At 30.8% G+C, this 26,053-nt stretch overlaps 1 protein-coding gene across 2 annotated transcripts in view; it reads right to left on the minus strand.

Annotated features, from left to right (window-relative positions):
- Window positions 1-26,053, minus strand: part of Grp170 (hypoxia up-regulated Grp170 co-chaperone protein) — a 109,211-nt gene that overhangs the window by 19,996 nt on the left and 63,162 nt on the right. The window contains exons 13-16 of one of the 2 annotated variants that reach the window (XM_075377525.1): window positions 22,469-22,747; window positions 15,433-15,540; window positions 12,656-12,722; window positions 11,353-11,583 (exon numbers count right to left, since the gene is read on the minus strand). In XM_075377525.1, coding sequence (XP_075233640.1) covers window positions 11,353-11,583; window positions 12,656-12,722; window positions 15,433-15,540; window positions 22,469-22,747 — 685 coding nt within the window. Of the gene's footprint in view, window positions 1-11,352; window positions 11,587-12,655; window positions 12,723-15,432; window positions 15,541-22,468; window positions 22,748-26,053 lie in introns of both variants that reach the window. The other variant, XM_075377524.1, reaches the window with a different exon arrangement.

Genomic DNA, 26,053 nt, shown 5'->3' on the forward strand with positions numbered 1-26,053 from the left:
AAGTATCTTAAGTTTTCAATACACAAACAAGATCTAGTATCAGCACATGTGCCTATGTAACAATGTTACTAGGCACATGTAATCTGTAAAACGAACTGTTTATGCACATACTGTGAAATCATGTCTAAATTTAAAAAATGTAATCTTAGATAATATTAATTCAGTAAATTGCTGTTTAAGCATGCACTGTGAAATTCATGTCTAAATTTAAAAATCTAATAAAATAAAGATGTTAATAATATTAATCCAGTTTTTATCCTGTCAAATTCCAGTATTATAAAATTTACAACTAAAGAGCAAATTAATTTCAATAACTTAACTAGCTATATACTTAATATGCATATATTATCATTAAAGTTATTACTAAAATTATTTATAGAATGAGTACAGACCAAACTAAGTAAGATGAACAATACACAGGTACATGTAGCAGAAGTAGCCTACTTTCATACAAGCATTACGTTTTACATACACAATGTTATGGGCATAATACACTGTGAAAGCATGCAATAGTGAACAAATGTGTGGTGTAACATCAACAAATAAGTGTTGTAAGTTTATGTGTGTCATTAAAGCGTCTGTGTTTTTTATCCAAACAATTTATTGTTACAATCAGATTAACATGAAGAGAACATGTATGACAAACACAATTAATGCAGAAGCTACTATAGAAGGCTCTTCGCTATGCTTATCGTAATTATCCTTTACCATACCGTTATTATCTGAAAAACAACATCATAACTACAAGCATGTGCTTAATGTACAGTGCAAAGTAAATAAAATAAATAAATGCAATGAAATTTTTAATAATCGGTAGTAACATTTGTGTGCACATAAAATGTTAATAGAATCAGTTTACATATAACAATATGTTTTTAAGTGGCATAAACATACTAGTAGGCAAACTGACTAGAATCTCTAGTTATAACTCCCAAAAATGTCACATCCCAACTGTGTAGGGGAAGACACCCACCTTGTGACACTTCCGATTGCCACACCACCCCTGCCGTTCCTAGCCCTGATGGGCTTTAACGGGAGTCGTCTTTCACCCTCTAACTTTTTCATCTCATAGTAATAAGCCAGGCCTTGTTGAGATGACACTGATATAAATGCTTCAATAGACATTTACATCAGTGATTTATAAACTCAGCTTTTCCCTTCTCTGCAGGCCTCATCCAGACATCTTGAATGTCCTACATCGTTGCCCTCTGAAATTGTTAACAGAGTTTGCGGAAGCATGAACCCCGCATCTAGTTCTACCCAAAAATGTCAACATTCTCAAGAATAGCAAGAATATCATGCCCGGTTTAGTAGACAAAGTGAGAAGTGAAATGATTTACTACTGACTTTTCATTAAGCCGAAGGTACTGATGTACACAGCATGTTAATCCTACTGATATGCAGGTGATATTTAGCTTCATAACTAACTTTTCCTCTACTTACCACAAGTACTGGCTGCACAGTGAACATCATTATTTCAGAGAAAGAAACTATTACTGGTATCTCAGCTTCTTTTAAGTGCATTACAGTAATAAGAAAGATTGGGATACGTAATAAAAAAACAGCAAATAAAATAACCCTTTCCATTGAGAAGCAGTAATGTATAGACAAACCAATACAGTCTCATTTGTATTAGTAAATCTCAGGTAGAACATACTTTTACAATTTGTCTTGTAGTACAATGTTCTTATGGAAAATTGATTAACAAAGTTAAAAATTTGTGATCTAAAAAAAAATTAAAAGTTTCAATAATAACTCTTACCATATAATAAATATTATTTATTCATAATAATGACACGCTGATGTTCATTCATTATTTATTTAATAAGAAATAAATATTTTCAGCAGATGAAAAAATGCCATGCCTACTTGAGCCCAAGCCCAAGCCTTCCTGATGACTGACTGAGATGTTACTGCTCCACTGTAGAGGTCAAAAAAGTATTATTACGAGGGTGAATAAAAAATCATCTTCACTTTTGCCATAACACACCTTAAAGGTTACCATACTGCCTTTTGCACATACATGATTGACAGTTGCTACAACAATGGTGACATGTAAGAAAGTTGATCACAATCGTTTCATTTGCCTTCTGTCTAATACTGTGTAAGCATGTCTACTCCGCTAGCAGTTTGCACCAATGAGGAACAATGAGTACTCTGGTGGGAGGGAATGAAAGCGACTGAAATTCATTGTAGATTTTTGTCACAGTATGGGAAAAGTGGTTTATCACTTAGATTTTCTTTTCTTCGTGGTTCGAGAAGTTTAAAAGAGGCTGGACAAGTGTGATGCACAAAAAGGAACAGGACACCAGTCAACCTCCAACGTGAACAACAAGAATCAGCAAGCTCGAGAGATGGTTCTGGCGAAAAGATGAGTTACCATCGAAGAGGTAGCATCTCTGAACATCATTCATGGTTCTGCCTATCAAATCATCCATGAGCTTGGCTTCTGTGGCTTGCCACCTTGTTCAAACCATAAAATTGAATTTTGAGGTACTAGAACACCCTCCCTATAGTCCAGATCTTGCTCCCTTTGACTTTCATCTGTTTGGGCTGCTCAAGGATGCTTTGCGATGTCGCCAATTTTCCACAGATTTAGTTGTGCAAGAAGTGGTGCATGATCAATGTGGCTTTATGAACAACTGAAAATTTCTTCTTGGAAAATGCAAGAATTTGAACTGCTGGACCAAATGCATTAACAAGAGGTGATTATTTATAAAAAAAGATGTTCATGTTGAACTTCTGTGTTGATAAATTTTGTGTTAATAAACTGTAGAATGAAAAGTGTATATAATTTTTTACTTGCCCTTATATATTAAGAATATTGCAATCATCACATATTCCTAAGTTCTCAAAACTAATGTTATACACATTTTTTCTACGACCTACCTCAATAAATGGAAGAGTAGTAACTATAGGGAACATTACATTTATAGTACTGCTTTCATCATCATATAGTAAATATCTAGTGAAGTGAATAAAAACCAGTATTTACTTTTACTTGCAATTATACAAGTGTTTACTTGCAGTTCTGTGAATAAACAATGGTAAACCAAATACTTGACAAATATTCTCTTTACTTGTAAAATAGGGAAGTGAATAACCTTTACTTATCAAGCGTTTACTTGTAACTACACGCAATTACTGATTCCGGTCAGACTTTACTTAAAACGAGTGAATAAAATTCTAAGTTCGGAAGAGTATTCAAGTATTTACTGGTAGAATTTCAAGGTAGCTATTTAGTAACCTTATCAAACTTTCATTTAATTTTTTATACTTGGTATGGCTGCCTTTGTCAACATTCGTCAACCAAAAACTTATAAAGAAAGGCGAGTATTGAGTCCAAGAAGATATGAAGAACTAATTCGTTTTACAAAAGAATCAGTTGAATTTTTGACGAACGCTTTTTTGGAAGAAAGTAATGAAAAGCCCTTGCTTTTCATTACTGTTGCGATGACAGAGCACCGAGGAGGTGCTCTGTCATCGCAACAGAAGATGGAAGTATTTTTGCGGTACTTATCAGACCCTGGATTTCAAAACGGTGTCAGTGAAGACTTCGGGATTCATCGTTCTACAGTATGCAAAACTTTCGATTACGTTCTGAATAAAATAAACGAAAAGGCATCTGAGTGGATTCACTTTCCACAGAATGCTCATGAGTTAAATGAAGCCAAGAGAAAATAGAGCTCTCGCTTTAAAATGCCGAGCATAATAGGTGCTGTGGACTGCATGCACTTAGAAATAAATAAACCAGCACGCTACGGAGACTGTTACGTAAACCGTAAGAAGTATCCCAGCATCAACATTCAGGTAACATGTGATTCCACTGAAAAAATCACTAGCGTTGATGCTTTAATTAAATGCGTCATGGGTAGCACCCATGACAGTCGCATTTGGAAACGGAGCAGTGTTTGTCAAACCACGGCTAAATTTAATGGTACAGTATGCTTTTTGGGAGACAGTGGGTACGGAATTGCCCCATGGTTAATAACACCTTTTAAACCAGCAGGAAACAGGCAGAAAGAAGTGTTCAATAAACAACATTCTAAAGAAAGAGTTGTTATTGAACGCATTTTTGGTCAACTTAAGAAACGGTTCCCGATATTGGCGAATCTTGTTCGTGTAAAATTGGGAAAAATTCCGAAAGTATTTGTGGCTTGTTCTGTTTTACACAATGTTGCGAAACATTTAAATGACGAATATTGTGAGTTAGAAGAAAATATCAATTATGAAAGAGAAGAGGATGAAAATGAAGAACCAGAAGAACTTGAAGAGGATGGAATTCGTCTCAGAGGGCAAGCAAGAAAAAATGAAATCATGGCTTTGTTGCTGGAAAATTGATTTGGAATAAACTCCTTATCATTTTACCATTTTTTTTATATTTATCATTTATTATTAAACTTTAATAAAATTTATTATTATTATTATAAATTTGTTACCCTTTTCCTTACCTCATTTTGTAGATAAAAAAATGTAATAAGTATAAATAACAGGAGAAAAATAAATAAAGAGAAAAATCAGTACAAGAGAAAAAACAAAATTAATCATTTATACTGGATGTTTCTATTTTATACTGGTGTGTGTATGTGTGCGTGCATGTGTTCACGCGAATGAATGAGCATGTGTTAGCACACATACGCACGTGGCCCCCGCAAGTATAAATGAATTTTTAATTTTTTTTTTTTTTGGAAGTGATAGGTTTTTATTTTATTTTATTAGGGCTTATAAATACAAGATAAATACATACATTTTTTTTTACAGAAATACAAAATAAGGATTACTTCAACAATATGTATTGGCTGAGATCAAAATCTCTGTTCTCTTCATTAACTTCGCACCATTCTGTTGAAGATGATTGCAGCTGACGTAATTTTATTTTCTCTTGTTCTAGTTTTGTCTCCTCTGTTTTAATTTTTATTTCCTCTCTCTTCATCTGCATTCTTGCAAGTTTCAGCTGCTCATCGAGAACAAGTCGTTGAAGATCAGTGGTTGATAGATCGGCTGTTTCATCAATGTCCCAATGTTGTCTCTTTTTTTTTACGCTTTTCAGGCTGTCCTGATTTTGAATGATTTTTGTCTGATAACTTGTTAGCGATTTCGTTAGTAGGCTGAACTGGGGTATCTTCTTGAATCCTATTTTCAATTCCTACATTGGTTGCTCCCGGTATCTGATGCATTACAGGATTTTCATGAATTTCAAGTAACTCAAGGAGGTTTGATTCCCATTTTAGTAATTTCACTGCTCTATTCCCACTTTTATTTTTGTCAGTTTTCTGTTTAAGATCTGTTTTTATGTTATTTAATTTTTTTTTAGTTTTTCTACTGTAATTGACTTCCCCGCACTTGAATAGTGTTCCATGCTTTTTCTTTGGCAGCAATTCTTTTAGAACTCATAGACCGGTCTAAAACAACGGTGTTGTCTTTAAGAATATTTACCAAATAAATTCTGCTACTTTCTGACGCAGATGGTTCTACTGGTTCTTGTACTTTGAAATTAGTCTCTTCACTAGACATGATGATGTTTGCTAAAAGACTGGCATGCAAACAGTGCTGGATTGATTAACCTTTTCAGATCATGTAGCCATTGAACTAGCTATGTACGGCGTCAGTTTTAAAACGCTGTTACGAAATCATTTTATATGGCATCTAAGTCGCTTATTTTGTTTATACGATGTAAAATGTTTTATTTAGACTAGAAAGAATATGACCATTTTTTTCTCAGAAATGTATAGCTTATCTTACTAGCAACATATTGATGTATTGAAACACATAATAAATTATGATATACGGCACACAAAAGAAAAGAAGGAATTTGTGGTCATAAATACGTCACTTTACTTGAGGTCTATAAATATCTTTTCTGACAAATGATATCGGTAAACATGTAACACATAACGATTCGTATTTGAATAAGAGTTTACAGTAAAAATGGTTTTTTGTCAATATGAATAGCCTTTTGAGTGGTGGGAATTTTTATAAAACGTAGTTTTCTGAATCTACGTTCACTTATACTAACATATGTTACTAATCTGTGATTTATGACATGGGTTTTTCATCATATTTTGTCCAATTTTCAACCGATTTGCTTGAAAGTATTATTTTTAAAATCAGCAAACTATGTTTCATAACAGAAAGCAAAAAAAAAAAAATTTCGCTAATAAAAACACGGTAGAAATGCGCAAAATAATTCTGCAATTAAATTATCTTAATTTTTGAGGCAATCAGATACCAACATATTTTTGCGGATACCAATCAACCGCGGATCATTGTGATGGGAAAAGATTAAAACAAAAGAAACGTTTGATGTATTGACAAACGTGTCTGAACATGATGATGTACAGGATATGAATCATATAAGTGTTTACTTGATAAGTAAAGAGAATACTGGATAATTAAAAGCAAAATGGGAAAACTACTGGCAAATATTTAGATAACTACAAATGTTACAAGTGTTTACTTATAAGTATTAGTAAAAGGTTATTCACTTAGTTTCAAGGGTTTACTTTACTTGACCAGTATTTACTTTAAAGTAAAAAGTATAGTTTATTCACCTCACTAATCACGTTATATCATACTGACACTATGACCTTTAAACTACTTATGGAATACTTCAACAAAGAAGTTTGTTTATGAGCAATTGAATATCATGTATATTTTAAAATTCAATTTGCAGTACGACATAATAGCTCTTAAAATTTTATTAGTAAAAAAGAAAAGAAAGGCACTGATTTAAGTTTATTAAATTACAGAGAAATTAAAAGATAAAACTTGTATTATATTACCAAAGCCAAGAACTAAACAAGAAAACAAAACTAAATAAGCATTTTAACGATGATTGATTCAAATTATAAATTAATTCAAAAAATAAAATTAAACATCACATTTATTTGGTCTGGTCTAAAAAACTATCAATTTAAGTACAGTTTAATAAGAAATTTACATTAAAAACTGGGATGTCACTAGACCAAAATTAAATGAATGAAATTAGCTTTATTTTAAAAAATAAATTCAGCCTTGCTTGCAAGAGCTTTTGGGAGAAAAAGAATGTATAAGAGAGGAATGTTCAGAACAAATTCCATAGATTAATATAAAAATATAGTACATATATATATCTTAACAGATATATATTAATGCATATCTTAGAGTGATGTAAATCCTGCAACTTATGTGTAGATAAATATTATAGGAGAGGACACAAATACTTTAGATATACAATTACACCATTATTTCATGGATAACTGATATAACTATATTTAATAATTGATAAGTATTAGTCAGAGTTGCCTTCACAGAAGGAAATAATATTCAGTAAATAATCAGGAATTATAGTGATCAGAATAAAGGTTTCTGTTATGTAGCTAAAAATCACCTGGATTTCAATGAGCTTACCATAATGATGTAAAATATTATATTCTTGTGAGAGTAAAAGATAATAGAAAACAAACTCTTTTCTCATTTTTTCTCTTTATATCCTGACATGGGTACTTTCTATTCTTCAGTACAGCTAAGTTATTTTCAGTACACAATTGCATCTCATATCAGGTTATCTACATCCTTGGTAGTTATGACACAACAAATAGTCGCTAATAAACACATTATTGAACTTAAATTGAATTAAAAATGGTTTCATTGCAAATATTTATGAAATAAAAACATTAAAATCAAAACAAAGCAATGCTTAATTCAAACAAAATATAGTGAAATAATTTTTACAAGTGATATGACTAATTATTAATATATATAGCATATTAAAAACATCCTAATTTCTAAATACATGGAAACATGCTTCCAGAAGTTTATCATAGCTCTGATGCAATTTCATCATAAGTGATGTTCAAATGGCAGTCTTGAAATTATTAGGAAACACTTTTGTATCTTATTACATAGTATAATTATTTCTGCTGTGTGCAAGTTTTTATTATGAAATTTTTGTCAAAGTGCTTGCTTTATAAATTTCACATTGTTGAAGAGTGTCAAATTAATGATTTTTGTATGTTATGTGTAAAATTTACATTTTTTATTATTAGATTTGTTTTAAATCTATATGCTCATTTGTAGAGAGAGGTTGATTCTACCATGTGTGTTAGGATCAATTCACATGATACAGTTTCACTTTGGTCTTTTGATGTATTATTTATTTTGCTGAATCGAATGCAGTGTTCACAGACAGATCGATTTTCCTTCACGCATTCATCACTCGTGGTTGTGAGATCATAGAAGATGTATGTTAATAATATAAACATGGTTTTCTTTTGTATTGCTATTGCAGTTGCAAAAAAAGTTATGAAATTAAAAAAAAAATATTGGATACAAACAATTTTGAAGGAAAGGTATAGATTTAGCGCTGCATAGTCTTAGAAACGAATCAAATTTTTTTAAACTATTTCCAAACATCTCAGACTTCATTTGATTACCTGTTACATAGAGTGGCAAAGGATTTTACAAGATATGATACAACTGAGAAGGAGCATATCTGCAGAAGAAAGATTGTCAATATGCTTAAGATAAAGATTGTTTTATTAAACTCTTCAGCAATACAAAATTTATTTCTCTTTATATGTTTGATAATTGAAATTTAACAACTATATGATAAGAAAAAAGAAGATAATTTAAATCATAAAAATCAAGAAAAATGTATCATTTAGATAAATTGGAAATATAAATCTGAAAACTGTATGAAAATAATTGCAATGAAGATGAATCAATATCTGTATAATTAGTGTCCTGACTTGTGCTAGACATTGGTGATTGCACTGATGGTGATTTATGACTATCAGCCACTGCAGTATTTGGCCGAGTAGCCACTCATAATTATTAATATTTTGTTGTGTAGAAGACTGTGGTTATAAGTAAGGTTGGGGTAGTGTGGGAGTTTGTGGTGGAAAAATGTTTGATTGTGACATTGTGTTTCTTTTAATTCTTTATAACAAATTTATAATTCCTGACTGAAATTCCAAGGTCATGAAATTCCAGTCATTACTGACTGGTCATCAGTAAGTGACGACAAGGAAGGCAAATTAATTGGCTTCCAATTAATTGGCATTAATTAATTAAAAGGCTTGTAAAAAATGATAAATGGTGATCATTTTGCTTATTAATTGTAGCTTTAGTTGAAAAATTCATTTGATGTTACATGAATTTTATAATTTTAGAATCCAATTCATAGTTCAGCACTGTCCTCCATTTCTTTGTTATACCAGACAAAACCATTTTCAAAATTGTCAGCTGCCGGTCAGTTTTGCGGTTTTCTTCATTTTCAGGATATTCGTTCACGTCACTGTTTTTTTTTTTTTGTTTTTACTGTCTACACTTTTGTGGGTGTTTGTTGCTCTAGAGCCTGGAATCCTTCATTTAATGCAATATATATTTCCCTCCATTCTGATTCTTTAATATGTCTTTCTTTATAGGATCCTAAACTTATACCACATTGCAAGTCGTTCTTGTTCCAGATCAATCAAAAGTTCTGTTTTTATATTATTAGTATCTGCCATCATAACATATAATGAATTTTATTCAAAACTGCACTTCAGGAACACATTCAACAACAGTGATCAATACTGTATTAATGCAATGTAAAACACCATCTGGTCTGACACTGACTGCATTGGTCCATCCACTACAAAAACTGAATTGTTTGAATGGCGCCACTACATTGCAAGTACTGCTATCAACTGTTTCGATCATTTCACCGAATTGCTGAATACAGTTTCTGTTGCAAAACTGATTGTTGCACCATATATCTTGATCCAGATGTTACTAACATCTGGTTTGTGTGAATGTAAACATGCTAAATACATGCGCCCCTGCTAGAGACAGCAAAAAAACCTATATGTTAAAACTAACGAAACCATATCGTGTGAACTGAGCCTTATTTGTATGCATTCTTTCTATCTACATGGAATTATGTATCTACTTTACATGTTCCAGCATTCAGTGTAGTTACTGCAATTCTATATTTACAACTGGGTTACTGCTTTTGTAAGTATGTGTTCAATTAATATGCATGCCATTTGATTTTTTTTATACTTTGTTACTGGTTTTGAAAGCAATCCTCTTTTCTGAAAACGATAGTAATTTTATATGAATATAATTGTTGTATTTTCTAAAAATGAGTCTATTTCATTCATTGTACTATATATTTATATAGTTACTAAGTGAAATAACTCATAAAAACTGGATATACAAATACAATTATATCATCATGCTAATTTTATACACATATACATAGCACACATAAGCCACAGATTTAACTGAATATAAAATTTACAAACGTACGATTTAAACAAAATAATACAGTTTAATTAGAAACACAGAAAAGAAGAAGTACTCTATTTGATCAGATATAAAACAGGTTTCCTAACAGTTTCAAGGCAAGTAACATTAACTACATATATATGATCTTTACTTCATATATCCATGAATTTCATGAGTTTAGAAAAAGTCAATTTTCTTTCTTTAATAAAAATGAACATTAAAACAATCACTGTTAATAAAAAATTTTAAACAAATTTTCATGATACAATGTAAATTTATACATAAGTTAAATTTATACTCATTTAAAATGAGAATAAATTTATACATAAGTTAAATTTATACTCATTTAAAATGAGAAGTTACTAATGATGTTATTAATACCTAATATCTATTTATCTTTTCTACTTTTTCTAGTTCAGAAAACTTTAAACATAAACATTTATCCTTTTGGTACAAAAAACTTATTTTGACTGAGAAAATACATGCTGGTATATGGTATGCATGAAGCAAACATTTTGTTCAAGTGTACTTGGTAACCGTATACAGTAATAATGATTTCTAAATATGCGCTCTCCATCCCTTATGTATATGTATATATATATTATTTAGATTTAATTTTGTTGCAGGCAATAAAAAATATGGAATAAATGAAAGCTCATCTATGAAATAGTTTCAATAACTGTTTTCAATTAGTAATTTAATTTATAACTATTAAAAAAATGCACGTAGAGACTGATACTTCAGCAAACCCTAATACATGCGAGAATAAACTGTTAAAAGCTGGGATGGTAGGGTTTTAAAAAATTCTTTCAATCAAAACATCTTGAAGAGAATTGCCTTGTCACAACTCTGTTAGGAAGCCTAGTATTAAAAAAAAACATCTAGAAAACTCCCCTAAATAAAAAATCATAATATAAATTCATGAATTCTATCAGTAAAACACAAAGAATATTATGAGTATTGTGTACAATTATATTTATGAATTACACAATTAAAATCTACTAAAATGAAAACATATATATGAAAAAACCAAACAACAAATGCAACTGGACTCAAATAACCAAAACAAAAGATAACATAATATTACTGATAAAATACCTGTTTTACTAGGCTCAGGTTTAACTTTCTGCTCTGGAAGTGATGGGATTTCATCTTTCGTTCCACCATCATCTTTTGAATCATCATCTTTCTTTAATTCCTCTTGTTCTTGTCTGTCACTCTTTACCTCAGATTCACTTTTATTTGTATCATCAGGTCTGATGACATTTTCATCTTCTTGAGCACCAGTGTTATCCTCAAATGTTTGTTGTTTTTTATCCTCTGCATCATCTGCTTAAAAATATATATACATATTCATGAGTAGTCGCAGTGAATACATACTTGTTCATTTTAACACAGTTAAACATTTTTTGTTTTAATAAAACTTTAATTTCTAATAACAAAATTTTTTATTAACTCAAGTTAATTGCATCTAACTTTTAGATTATAATATGATTTAACCCTTAACTGGTTTTACTAATTTTTTGTTAAATAATTAAATAAAAAATGATTTATCATGCACTTGTTATTGTGAAACGAATTCAGTACAATAATATGAAATAAAGTCCAATTTAATCATAACTAGATTTTTAGATTTTTACTGACCAAGAAGTACACTACATGTACAGTAAAATATAAGGACCAGTATCACACTTCCAGATTGTGCCAGCTTAACATTGATGGTAAAAAAAAACAAAAAAAAAACTAGTATACATCCAAAAATAATGAAATTTCACAAGTTTAAAAAGAATTATTCATGTAGACTTACATCTAACTATTGTTCTGTCCTAAAATCATTTTTTATTAGAAAATTTATTACCTTCTTTAGTCATTCCAGTTTTTACATTCTACCAAGAATATATATACACATACTTAGCTGATGTGAATGCAGAAAGTTCTACAATGGGCAAACACAGGATGAAGATTTACAGATGTAATTAACAGATAATAGTATTTTGACAATATTGGTCAACCGCCTCACAGAAACAATCAGAAATATGTTACAATCATGAACAACTTACATACTCTACATTAATCCAAAAAGGTCTATATCTTAATAAAACTGAACAAAAAAATAAATAAAATAAATACAAACATATCAAAATCAAAAGACTAAATAAACAATCCAGTTCAAATCTAATATACTTTCTTCATATCATAGAGATGTGCCTTTCTGGGTTAAAAAATTTCAGCTGGAAATGTAATGCAAAATTTGGAGAAGCAAACATAAATGAAATAGATTAAGTTTAGATTCGATATGATATGTTAATAAACAATTTATCAAGATGCATAAACTTTTCTGCTGATTCCTGTGTGAAAAAAAGGATTCAAAATTTATTTTAATATTGTAAAACAGCCATACCTTTACTTTTTGGTTCTTCTTTCTTCTTTGGTTTCCATATTTTAGCTTTGTTAACCAAATATTTAACCTAAACAGACATAAAAAAGAGATTACAAAAAAAGAAAACAATAATACAAAGATAAAATATATTAGAATTTGTTAATTACAAAATCTGTTAAATTTACAAAACATATAAAAACTCTGTTATATATTAAATCTTCATGATTTACAGAATTAAATCTACCAATTTAACAAACCACAAAAAACATTACATGAAAAATTATTGCATAATTACAAAACTGATTTATGCATGGCAATGTACAACAGTAAACTGCACAAATCAACTGAATGTGCAACAATTTATATACTATGCACACTGTACAAGGTCAATTTCCATCGATGACCTTTGCTTTTAGTTAGAATTTTACAATTAAATTCTTTAATTTGTATGTTTTAAAATCATTTGCCCTTAAAATAAAAACACAACATGTGATACAACAGCCAAACATTTTTCAACTGACGGTAGTTTATGGATGGGGAAGGGAATTTTACATTTATATCTAAAAGATCTGTCAAGAATGGTTATAAGACAGAAATATACTTCATATTAATTTTCGCCAAATTTAAACTGTTGAAGCCCATGCTCTATAAGATGGCTTTCACTGGAAAGTTTTCAACCATCCTTTAAACAGCTGTAATTTAGTTCCAACTGAGTAACACCATCTGCTTTGATTTAATCTGTGAGAATTACAAATGGCAACGAAATTGTGTCGAGTAACACCAATAATACAAGTGGCTAGTGTAATTCTACAATGACAAATTGTTGAAGCTAGTTGCATATGAAAATTGACTATAAGAGTTGAAGAAGAACGGTAAAATGCTCCAACTTATTCTAAACTGGCTAACTACAAGTGAAATATGAAAATTCACGTTTAAGAAATAGAAAACATCAATGGGCAACAGAATAGATATAATTTTTATATTTGACCAGCAGCAGTCATTCTACAAGAAAAAATGTTTACAATTAAAACGGAAAAAAATATGAAATCTTTGAATAATCAAAAGAGAAAAATAGTAACAATGCTAAAACTATTTAATATAATACACTGAAACTGTCTAACGTTTTAATTTGGTACCGGTGACATAGAAAATATCAGCTGTGTGAAAAGAATTTCCTTTATTATAACCTCTTTTGTTTATCTCAAAATGTCGGCTCTGCTTGACATACCTCTAAAGATATAAAACTGGCTTAAAACAATTACAAATATTAAAACAGTACAGTAAAACATGTATTAACTGTGATAATTTTCATAAGTGGATTGAACAGTTTAAATCAGGCAGAACAAGAATCACTGATTTTCAACATAGCAGAAGTCTGGTGGATGTATTGACTGATGCTTTCTAAATTGTATTAATGATTTTATTTGCAAAGACAGATCAATATAAATTTAGGAAATCTGTAATGTGAGGATTGCCACTGTCCATTCAATTATCTATGATAAACTGGATTACTGCAAAACATGTAAATGATAGATTCCGAGACAAGCGACTCAAAATTATGTACACCTATTCACATTTGTATATATTACTTAAACAATAATTTTTGGCAGAAAGTAATGCTTTTTTTTTGATCGCATAATACTCTGTGATAAAACTTGGATTCATCATTTTGAACAGGAATCCAAATGTCAGAATACAGAATGGAAACATGAGTTCGCCCACCAAGAAATAATTCAAAACCTATGTCAGATGGTAATGTGATGCTAATGGTGTCTTGCTATAAAGGCCCCATTTATTGTGATTATTTGGTAGAACACCATACAATCAACAGCAAGTATTCTCACATGTTAGAAAGTAAAGTGAAATCTGCAGAAAGGAGGAAACATCCTGATTCTCTCTCAAAAGGTGTCATTTTTTTGCATGATAATACCTGCCCTCATAATGCTCTCTAAAACAAAGGAAGCTATTCAAAAGTTTGGTGAGAAGGTGCATCCACCTTGCCGTTACGATCTTGCACCATATGTTTTTTTTTTTCTATGGTTCTCTCAAAGAGTTTTTATGTAGCATAAAGTTCTGCAACAATGAGCAGTAAAGAATGCAGTACAAGAATGGTTTAGGCACTAAAGTAAACACTTCTTTATTACTGACATCATAAAGCTCACAGAAAGATTGGACAAGTGCCTAAATGAAGCCAAGGATTATGTTGAAAAGTAGTAACAATTTTGTTGTCATTGAATAAATAATAAATTTCTACAGCCATTTGTCTCTTTTATTATTGAATAACCCTTTTTCATTTATAAATGTTAATTACATTGTAACATTATAAGGAATAAAAACAATGTTTGGTTTATTTCTGTTGAAATTATAACTAATTACAAATCATCACACCTACTCATTTACGTTACAGACTACAAGAACATATAAAAATACTAGAAAATAATTTTCATTTATTAAATAAACAAGTTTAAAAATATAGTAAGAAAAAATTATTTTTTAACTTAAAAAAATATCTAATTTTTTTCTTCTCCAACAGTTTTTTCTTTATTACTAAATAACATAAACATTTCTGGTGATTAAATATGTTTTTATGCATGTCCATTTTTATAAACAATACATTTAAATTTATTTATAACATATAATTTATTGCCAGTTCAATGTTGAATAAGGATTTATATTAAGGAGACATAGCAAAACATATAAATGTTGCTTGTGTTAGGTACAGTTCAATCTGGCTACACTGATTTTCTCATTGCGCAACACACAGAGTTCAACAACGTAATATTAATTTTATTACTTACTTCTCTGTCTAAATTGTGCATTTTCTCAACAAGTGACTTCACCGTTAACTTTGGTGTATCAGATAATTTTAAGCGTGATTGTTCTTCAGTTGTTTTTTTCTTCCAGTCCTATGAAAATAAAGTAAAATATAACACAAAATAATGATAGAAAAAAAATAATTTATATGTTCTTTATTTATAAAACTGATTTATATCTTTTTTTTTATATTCAAAAATTTTCCCAAAACAAAAATTAATTTATCAAATCCATATTATACTTAGAAGAAAATAAATAAAGATAGAAGTAAAATTGATTAATTTATTTTACAATACTCAATAATGCAATGCATTTTATGTATGTTACATTATCTTAATAATTTTAAATGAATTCATTTCATAATTATATTCCCTTTTTTGTTTTATATATATTTAATACTGCTTGAAACATAAACCACTAAAACACAGTAATTATATAAGTTATACTTACCATATTAATTCCAAAAATCAATTTTCACAGAATCCAGCATTTTCAGTTGGTATTGAACTCTATAACTACATTAAAACATATTTATAATTTGTCAATTTGTTGAAATAATTTTCTTTTAAAAATTTTGAAATTATGATGTATATACAAATTCTGCTGTCCAAAATGAAAACAATTTTGACATATTAATAAATTATAAACATGTTGTAATGTATAATTATAAAATTCAATGCAAATTGAAGATTTATTTAAATTGAAGTACAATTTATCTAATTATTGTATTTTGGTGGTTTATATCTCATTTAATAATACACTTTTTTAACGAAGTGGTCAATATGTTAATGAATTATTTGAATTTCGATTATATATATATATAGATTTTATAAATAAACAGATAAATTTCACATAACATGTACCATAATCTGAACATGATACAAAAGTTCACCAATTGTCTACATATATGCATCGTGCTATGTAATATGTTTTGAAAAACAACCTAATTGGCTATTTCCTTCTTTCAATAAGAATTTATAAATAAATTAGAACACATTCTAAATACAGTGAACTTATTGTTAAGAGATAAATTCATTTCAAAAAGTTAATTAGGAGCAAAGATAATGAAACTGAATATAAAAGAAGGATTGTAAGAAATAAAATAATCCTCAAATTTCTATTTAGAAAGATTTCATTTTAAAGATTTGATTTAGTGAAGGCAAACTTCAATAAATAGGAGGCTCCTATTTACCAGCTTAGGTGTTATATTAATGAATGAACTGAAACATTCACTGTTCCTTCGGTAACAAATTCATTTGTTCCTCAAAAGGAAGTCAAATATTAAAAATAAATATATACAATTTTTTAAATTTAATTCTTGCTTCTTGAAATTTTTGACTAAGGTTCATCCAAAGCGCATAAAAACAAAATAAAAATTACCCTAGCATAGAAATTCAGTAATAAAGTTTTAATACATGGCTATATGAATGTTAATACTATTACAGTGAGTGCAAAAAGTGATGAAACCATATGGAAGAATGTTTTCTTCTTTTGTTGCTGGCTTAACTGAGGAAAAATTGGTTGCACAATGCAGCAGAGAATATTCATTATCTCCCAATACATTAGATGTGCCAGTTATGGCCAGACATAGAATGCCTTCACAGAACAGTATGGCGTGTAATGTGGCAGATGCAGTAAAAGTGGTTGACCAAAAGTACTAACACCAGAAAAGTTGATTGACATGCAAGCCACATATTCTGTTAGTTAAAAGAAATCTTTGCGACGCCTATCTAGCCAGTCTGGTCTCTTCGTTGGTATTGTCCAAAAGATGAAGTGTTCCAGGTGGTTCCGCCTGGCAACTGATGAGCTGTGCATCTGCAGGGGGTCCAGTCAAATGAACACCTGATGTTTGACTGCCCTGTTCTTGGGGGGCCAGAGACCAGGCCACCCTGGTACTTAGAGGTCAAGGGAAAATTGGCCACTCACAAATGGTGAGTCAATGTGGCAATAGCCACATTGTTGGACCGTGTGAGAGTTCCTTGATGCAGTTGCTATGTTCAACCAACATCAGTAGTTTACTTAAGGGAAAGACTCCTAACGCACTGCTGTGGGAAGCTAACCTTTAGATATATGGCTGACCACCAGCCAATTAGGGCTCCGAGCGCTTTAATATGATTGAAAGGTACTTGCTGGCATTCAGCGACCAAGGCGTAGCAGTGAATTGCTGTCTTGACAAAGTAAATTTTAATTTATAGATGCCATATATATTTTAGTAAATATATCACAAGTGAGCGGCTGGGACACGTAAGTCAGTGGTGTATGGCACCACGCTTAGTCCGCTCACGCTGTTAGGTAAGCTCTAGGAGCTATTTAGGACACTGTTCACTAAACTGTTTTGGGGCTCAGTAGCCGTTTGTGGCACAGACATTTGGTCTTATGCTTCAGGGCAACTGAATGGGGTTGGTAGCAGGAGAAATGCCAAGCAAACCAATATAAAGCAAACCAATTGCACAAGTGTTTAAAGATGTATTGTACAGAATTCAGGTTGTTCATGTTTTTAAGAACATGCAATGTCATATTCAATTACGTGAATCGCATAATGGTGGCCACTTTCTACAACTATTGTAACTTGCTGAAACAATCAATTATTTTACAAATATTTAATTAAAACACAAATTTTTCTTTCACTTTTCCTGTTCATCTATTTATAAAATAATATATTGAGAATGCTTAGTTAGATTTGCAGATTAATTTTATTACAAATTTAATGAGGAAAAGATTCAAAATTATTGTCCATATGTATAATACATTCAATGTATGCAATACTGAATTAATGATTTTTACTTTACAACAGTAAGTATGTTAAAGAACTTAATTTAAAAGTTTTTAACTAGTTATATATATAAATGAATAAAATCTGTTTTTTCTGTTACTTTTTTCTTAAAAATAATCCTTATATTATTTAATATGCATTAATATTTCCATAGAAACGCATAAATCATTTTAATAATTGAGTAAAGGTGTAATATTTATATTTATGTGATTTTTATAATCATGATTTTTAAACTTGGGTGAGAGCAAATTCATTCAGATTCCGACTTTTATAATAACACAGTGGATGAGAAGCTACCAGCTAATATATATATATATATACTTGAGTAGATGGGGTTAAATGGAGTACCACATTAGTTAATAAATAGAATAGATTATGAACTACTCTAGATCTGCTACATGAGGTAATCCCGAGTTGGACTAACAGCAATTGCCGCACTAGTCGTGTGAACTGAACTAGATGCGTTAGACAAGTTAATTCCGTGTTAGATGAACAGCAATTGCCGCACTAGTCGTGTGAACTGAATTAGACGTGCTAGACGAGTTAATCCCATGTTAGATGAACAGCAATTGCCGCACTAGTCGTGTGAACTGAACTAGATGTGCTAGATGAGTTAATCCCATGTTAGATGAACAGCAATTGCCGCATTAGTCATGTGAACTGAACTAGATGCGCTAGACGAGTTATCCTGAGCTAGTCGAGTAAACTGTCTCTAACCGAATTAACTGAACTAGCTGATCTAGACGAGTTATCCCGAGCTAGTCGAGTAAACTGTCTCTAACCGAGTTAACTGAACTAGCTGATCTAGACAAGTTATCCCGAGCTAGTTGAGTAAACTGTCTCTAACCGAATTAACTGAACTAGCCGATCTAGACGAGTTATCCCGAGCTAGTCGAGTAAACTGTCTCTAACCAAGTTAACTGAACTAGCTGATCTAGACGAGTTATCCTGAGCTAGTTGAGTAAACTGTCTCTAACCGAGTTAACTGATCTAGCCGATCTAGACGAGTAATGATTAGGTAAATTACAAATGATAGGGAAATATATTTTTTAAATAACTTTTCATTCTTACTGTGTAATTATAGTCGTACGTCGGATAGGTATGGATTCAGCTCCCTCCCAAGTACTTTTATAACAATAAAAAAAAATAAATTAGACTTGTAAATAATAAAAATGAAAGATATTATCCCAACTTTACTTAAAAATATCTTTTATGGAATGCTGTTTATATTTATTATAAATTTTGTATTTGTAACATATATACAACACTGCAGATAATTTATTGAGCAGAAAAAAAAAAAAAAATGGGGGCTAAATTCTACTGCAACAAAGATGCTTTGGTGCGATCCTCCACGTCGTGGCCCTGGATAGGTTGAAGAAATTCAACTGAACTAAAGAGGAGATACAACTAAGGCTATGACTGTAGTTTTAACTATACAGTGACTCACACTCACATACCCATGACACTCAAATAAACCATACATGATGAAACTTACAGAGAATAACCACTTCTGGTGGTTAACACAAATAAAAATCTACCATTGCAACTAGCAATAAATTGTAAATTATCTACGAAAAAGAGATCTTATTCAAACAGTCCTAAGTCCAAATATCTGGTTTTGTCTACACGTTTTGTGGGTATGTACGTATGTATGTTAGTATGTATTTGGTCTTATAACTCTTAACCCCTGGACCTATTTTCTTCAAACTTGCAGAAAGAGAAAGAATGTGTTAAAATTCTGCAAAAATTGGTAAAAGAAATGGGGTATTTTGGCCGAAATAATATTTCAAGTTTTTAAGGCACTTTAGCAAAATATTTACCTTAGAAAAGTTGAAAGTTTTTTATCAAAATCACAAATTACCAAGAATTTTTACATAATATTCATCCTCTCCCACTAAAATGTCATTATATTTTTCTTTGGTCTTGTTTGAACAACCTCATCTTACCCTTCAGGCCATAGCAAAAGAGCTAACATCGGTAAAGATGTGGTACAGATTCCATCATATAATGTTTAAACCTTATTAACGATTATGAACAAATTTGAATGATTCTTCTTTTTTATTTTGTATAGTGTGTTCTTGTCCTGAACCTAAGTGTCATCTAGAAAACTTAGTGGAAGTTTTATAACTGAAGTTGTAAAACACAAAACTATATATTTTTTAATTGCTTTTCTCACACTTGAAATCATTTGTACATGAACAAAAGTATAACACAACAAAAGAGGTAACTTTTAAGAAATCTCAATATGGTAAATTTAATACAAAACCATCCTTTTGAAATTCGGAAAGCCACCAAAAACAGTGTTCGTCAGCTAGGATATTTTCATAGGTTTATTTAACTTTTTGTAACTTGTTATTTATTGTTTATTATTTTTCTGATGTATTTAATTTTCTTGTTTGGTAATACTGAACATTTTGTTTCGTTTAATACCTTTTTCTTTTTTTGTAACCCGCTTCCTAAGGCCGGACACGAATTTCTGCATGACTCAGCCTTCGGAGTGCCATTTGCCTCTAACCACATGGGTGGCCACATCAGGCCTGGCTATGCTGTTCCCAACAGCACCATCTGAATAGCTGAGACTAGGTCCTTTAGCTAGGGGACCATCGGGACTACGGTCTTATTTTCACCCATCCTGTCTCTCCAGGAGTTCCTGTTCACTCATCGAAGGTGGAAAGCCGAAACATTCAATCCTGAATGGTGATATCACCCAACCCTATTCTAATGCAATTCAGTTCTACCAACCAATGTACTATTGTTCTTGATACAAAATCCTCATTTTCCCAGGTCCTCTTCTACCAGTATGTTTAATCTAATCTTTTTTTTTTATTTTCAATGAGTCGGAGGAATACCATTTACGTACTGTCAGACACGGTAACAGGTTCTGTAAGATGTTGTTAAGTGCATATGTGTGCTTGCTTGCGCCCTACCAATTAAACTACCTATCTCATCTATTCTCTCCTTCCGGGGCTGGTCCTGCAGTTAAGTATTGCATGGCCCCAGGAGGTGCCTTCAGGGTACTGGGATCCGGAGTCTCCGTGCTTCATTACTGTCGCCCTTCTGAACAAGTGTAGATGCACGATGGCTCCGCAGAGAGCTGTTCTTCACCTCATCCCCTTCAGGTCCTTTTCTTCATCTGAATCTCAGGGCTTAGGGCTTACATAGGCTACTTTGAATTCCTGTTGTGTACTCTTCAGTCCTCAAAATTCTCTGTGTTCGGTATCATGCTTCATCCCATTCTCTGGCTTCACTTGCTTTTTTTTCAATATACATGCTACTAGCTGTAGCACTTTGTCCCATTCCGATCTTCCTGTTCGCATGTATCCAACTGTTGCTTCTAGAGAAAGCCAGCTTAAATCAAGGTTTTGTCTAATCGCATCCCACCAATGACATAAGTAAATAGTGTGCTAAACAGTGTCTTCAAGGTCGCAGCAGTACCTGCATGCTAGAGATGCTCTCCTGCCGAACTGAAGTACGTAGGCCTCAAACTCATCATGCCCTGAAAGTAGCTGCGTGAATTAGCAGCCTACCTCACCAAAGCATCTATGCACCCATATGCCCAAGGGTTTCTAAACATATGTTTATATGCACTTTCTTCTTTAAAAAAAATTTTATTCCTTTTCATACCTTAAGAAATGGTTAAAAAAATGTTTTTTTCGTAACAGAAAATTAAATACATAAATTGCACCAGCTAGGTGAAATATTTTAGCAACGAAATTAAAAATTTAAAGCTTGTAAAATATAGCGATTATTACCTTTTCTCATTTTTCAACTTTGTATCATCTGTAAAATGACTTTTATATTCTGTTAACAAGAGAACTATGTCATTTGCAATATATATATTTCAGATAATTTATGGTATAAAAAAAGTCCCAGCATTATGAAATAATCATAATACAGAGCAGATTGATACAATTGTGATTTAAATATATGATGATGCATACCCTCAGTAAGCTACAACAAATTCTTAAAAAGTAAAATTTACAAACCATGCATGTTCATTCACTGATAAATGAACCAAAAATTGTTATGAAAAAAACTGTAAATAATACGTGTATTTTCAGCTTATTTTGAGATTATACTGCATCTGATAAATTCAGCTCAACAATGGTTTAATAAATTATTCTTATTCAGGATCTATATGAGAATTCCTGAAACAGTGATGTTAGTTGAGCCTATCTTAACATAGTGCACTAATAACAATGTAACTTTAAGCAATTATGAGTTTATAAAAAAGATTTAATACATACCACTGTTTCACTGATTGTTTTCTCAAGTAATTCAATTTCAACAGGTGTAAAAACTGTTTCTTCAGGTTCTGTGTTATTAGCAGTCATATTTTTAATTGTGTTCAAGAAATTAAGGCTGCCATTAATTGTAGCATCGAGTGCAGCTGATGCTTCAGGGCGTTCTTCATGTTCTCTAACTCTTCTCCAAACAGGACGTGTAACAGATTTTAATTCTGATAACTTAGCTTCTAAAGCAGCAGTTTCTGCATTAAATCCTTCCTCATCTAACCAATCAAAAATCTGTTAAAAAAAATATAAATTTAAATGCACATGTTACATATGATTTCAGCAACTAAACTATTTATTTGGTGTGAATTAATTTTCATAACTGAATAAATGCCTTTTTTGTAACTGTATATGATGAATTTAAGTTTTTAATAATTTCTAAAATTTTAAATTACTGAATGGACTGTTTTTATTTAAAAAAAAATTATTTTCAGTACATTTTTAAGCCTGTTAATTTTTACACAACTACCCAAAAAGGAGTGTAATGTATTTAGGGAGTATGTGTGTTGCTACGTTGTAGCAGCTCAATGGCTGAATCAATTTAGATGTACGAACCTTTGTTGAATCCTTAACGTTACTGGGAGTGTCATAGGCTATATATATATATATATATATATATGTGTGTGTATAACAATTACAAGGTAATAAAATGCAACTTCTTTTCATTTCTTGTAATGAAAACAAACATCTAACAAAATACAAGAGCATGAAAAACATGCAGCTTTTAGTTACTTCTGCACGTTAAAAGTTCCAACTGCATGATTATACAAGCTCTCCACAAGACAAAGAGAAATGAGCTCTCTCTCTCTCTCTCTCTCTATATATATATATATATATATATATATATATATAGTTCTACTATTTGAAAGTAACATTCAACAGGCAGCTGTATCTTGTATTCATACCACATTCTTATCAGATTAAAAAGGTTTCAATAATCAGTAAAATTCCTTACTATTTAAAAAATAATTTACGTGTCATGTCAGTGTCAAAACTGGCAGGAATAATACTCCTACAAGATTTCATTAAAATATCTTTAGAATGGAATTAATGACACAATTTTCTCATTTCACATCAAAACATATGAAGGAGGTGAATATTAAGCTCCTATTATTATAGGAGCAAATTTATTAAGGAGTTGTCCATCACAAATTTCAACAAGTCAATAACCTGCAATTTCTTAAATAGAAACCCAATATTCTACTGTTGACCAAACCTTATTCCTTTTGCTTATTAAAATCTATATATTCAATGCACATACACAGTGCTCTAGAAGCAGTGACAGGTATAAAAATATTGAATCTAAAAACAGTGAGCAGGATTTTATTTGGCACTATTCATAGTTTCAAACTCCATTAAAGGTACATTTTTGAGAAATCATTATTTACATTTTTTTATTTTTATCATGTTTGGTTGAGCAGAAAATACAACTTTACCTTAATATAGTCAATCATCTTCTATTAAAACCTCATTTTAAATATGTTTCATGAATAATATCAATGAGCAGTCATATGACTGCTGGTATTTGGCAATAGCAATTAAAACTCAATTTTAATAAGGGGAATCAGGTCAACTACAATGTAAACAAAAATTTTTAATTATTACAATTACAATATACATTACACACATTTTCTATTATAATCAAAGTAAATTTATATGTGCCGATAAGAATTTTATCACAGCCTTTTTCAGTCTTGAGTATGATGCATCTTTGATTTGATCAACTTTATTTTTCTCAATATTTAAAAACTTTTTGTGAATTGACTCTCCAGCTTACTCGGACCAGAAGCCTAATCCATCTCCACCCAAAAACTGTAAACAATGTTACAAAACATGAACTTTCAATGTTTTAGACAATTCTGTAGCTTCAAAATACTTATGTAGTTTGTCAATATGTTGATCTAGTTCATACTATCTATTTTTTTGTCATGAAGTAATGACTCACAACCTTGTCCATAGCTTTAAAAGCAGAAATAAATGGAATCAATCAAATAGGTCAAAGATTTTCATAAATTTCTAGTTCAAAAAGTTTATTAGCCTCTGTTAATAACTTCCTGCAAGTGATACCCTAAAAAAAAACGTTACCGTCACCTTGATAATTTTTGGGTGCAAGCTTCAGTTAGTAAGGCCAAAATAGGACTTTTCATGACCAGTAAGATGAACCAATCCATCCCAAAATAAATGGTTTATGTAGCCTTATAAAATATACAGTTCAGGTATTACACACTTTTGGATGATACAAACTTCATCTTCTTTGAAAATTGGAGGATTTACAGCAGTGTGATACACTAGCTACTTTTTTATCATTACCCAACAAATAACTCCATAGGTTTTCTATCTAAATATGTGATCAACAGGACGAGCCTCATCTGCACTACTACTTACTGCATCCTATTCTTGTCGTTACTATCATCCTGGTGATTTCTTAATTCCCAAATGATATGAAGCAATAACAGCAGGAAAAGATGATGCTGTTTGTTAACCATTTGAAGGATTTTATAAAATCCGAGGCAAACTTGAATGGAATATTATTTAGATTACACAACTTGACATCAGCTTGATGTTTGTGTCCAGGCACTAAGCACAATATAATCAATCTATTAACGCTAGTTAAAATATTTTTTGCCTGTTGTTCCTCCTTCAGAGCACACATTTTTTCTATTTACATCACGAGATTTTCACAATTTTTGTTTACTGAATAATACTCTGGAAACAGTCATGCTTATTTTTAGTTGATGCTTGACCACTATCTGCCATCACTTTAATATGAACATTCAATGAAATTCCTCTTTGTTATGATATACTCTAGTAGTTCTTTGTCATTTGCCCAAACTGACCTTTTTGAGTTTAGTCAATTTTTGACTACAAAAAACAAGTCACCAAGTACACTTTCTTTATAAACACTTTAAAGTACCTGCATTTCATAATATGCAGGTACCATCACCTTTCTGCCAATGTTAATCCTAAAAAAATTAGTAAATTTTTTCATTGAATTGTATGATGATTCTGTGTTAACCTGAAAACAATCTAAGCTTTCAATAGAAAATCTGGTTTCAAGCTATTGAGACTTTAGATTTACTTAATTCTCATTTGTGATCCTTCAGTACTCAGCTGCAAATAACAATTTTGTTAAGAAACAGACCCGTTTATCTTTGGAGTTATCTTGACTAGGTTCAATTTTTCGCTTCAACAAAGAAGTAACAACTTGTTCCTGCTGTTTATCTGGTGGAGATTCAATCAATTTGATAATATTTTCATGAGTCAGAATCGAACTGATATTGAACAAAAAGTAACATAAGTTCATCATCATGCAATACTCAATACACAAATAATAATAATAATATATTACTCTTAATACACAAATAATAAAATATTACTCTTTAAATATATTAAAAAAAAGTAATGTGCAATCTGACCTTTTTAACTTCCCCACCACCAACCCTTTGTACCCAAGTCAATGAAACCATTATTTACATTATTTTACACATAAATATTATTAAAAAAACATATTTATATTCAAGGTTAATAGAAAATAAACAA

Source organism: Lycorma delicatula, chromosome 10 (genome assembly GCF_047948215.1).
Source record: "Lycorma delicatula isolate Av1 chromosome 10, ASM4794821v1, whole genome shotgun sequence".
NCBI classification, from domain to species: domain Eukaryota; kingdom Metazoa; phylum Arthropoda; class Insecta; order Hemiptera; family Fulgoridae; genus Lycorma; species Lycorma delicatula.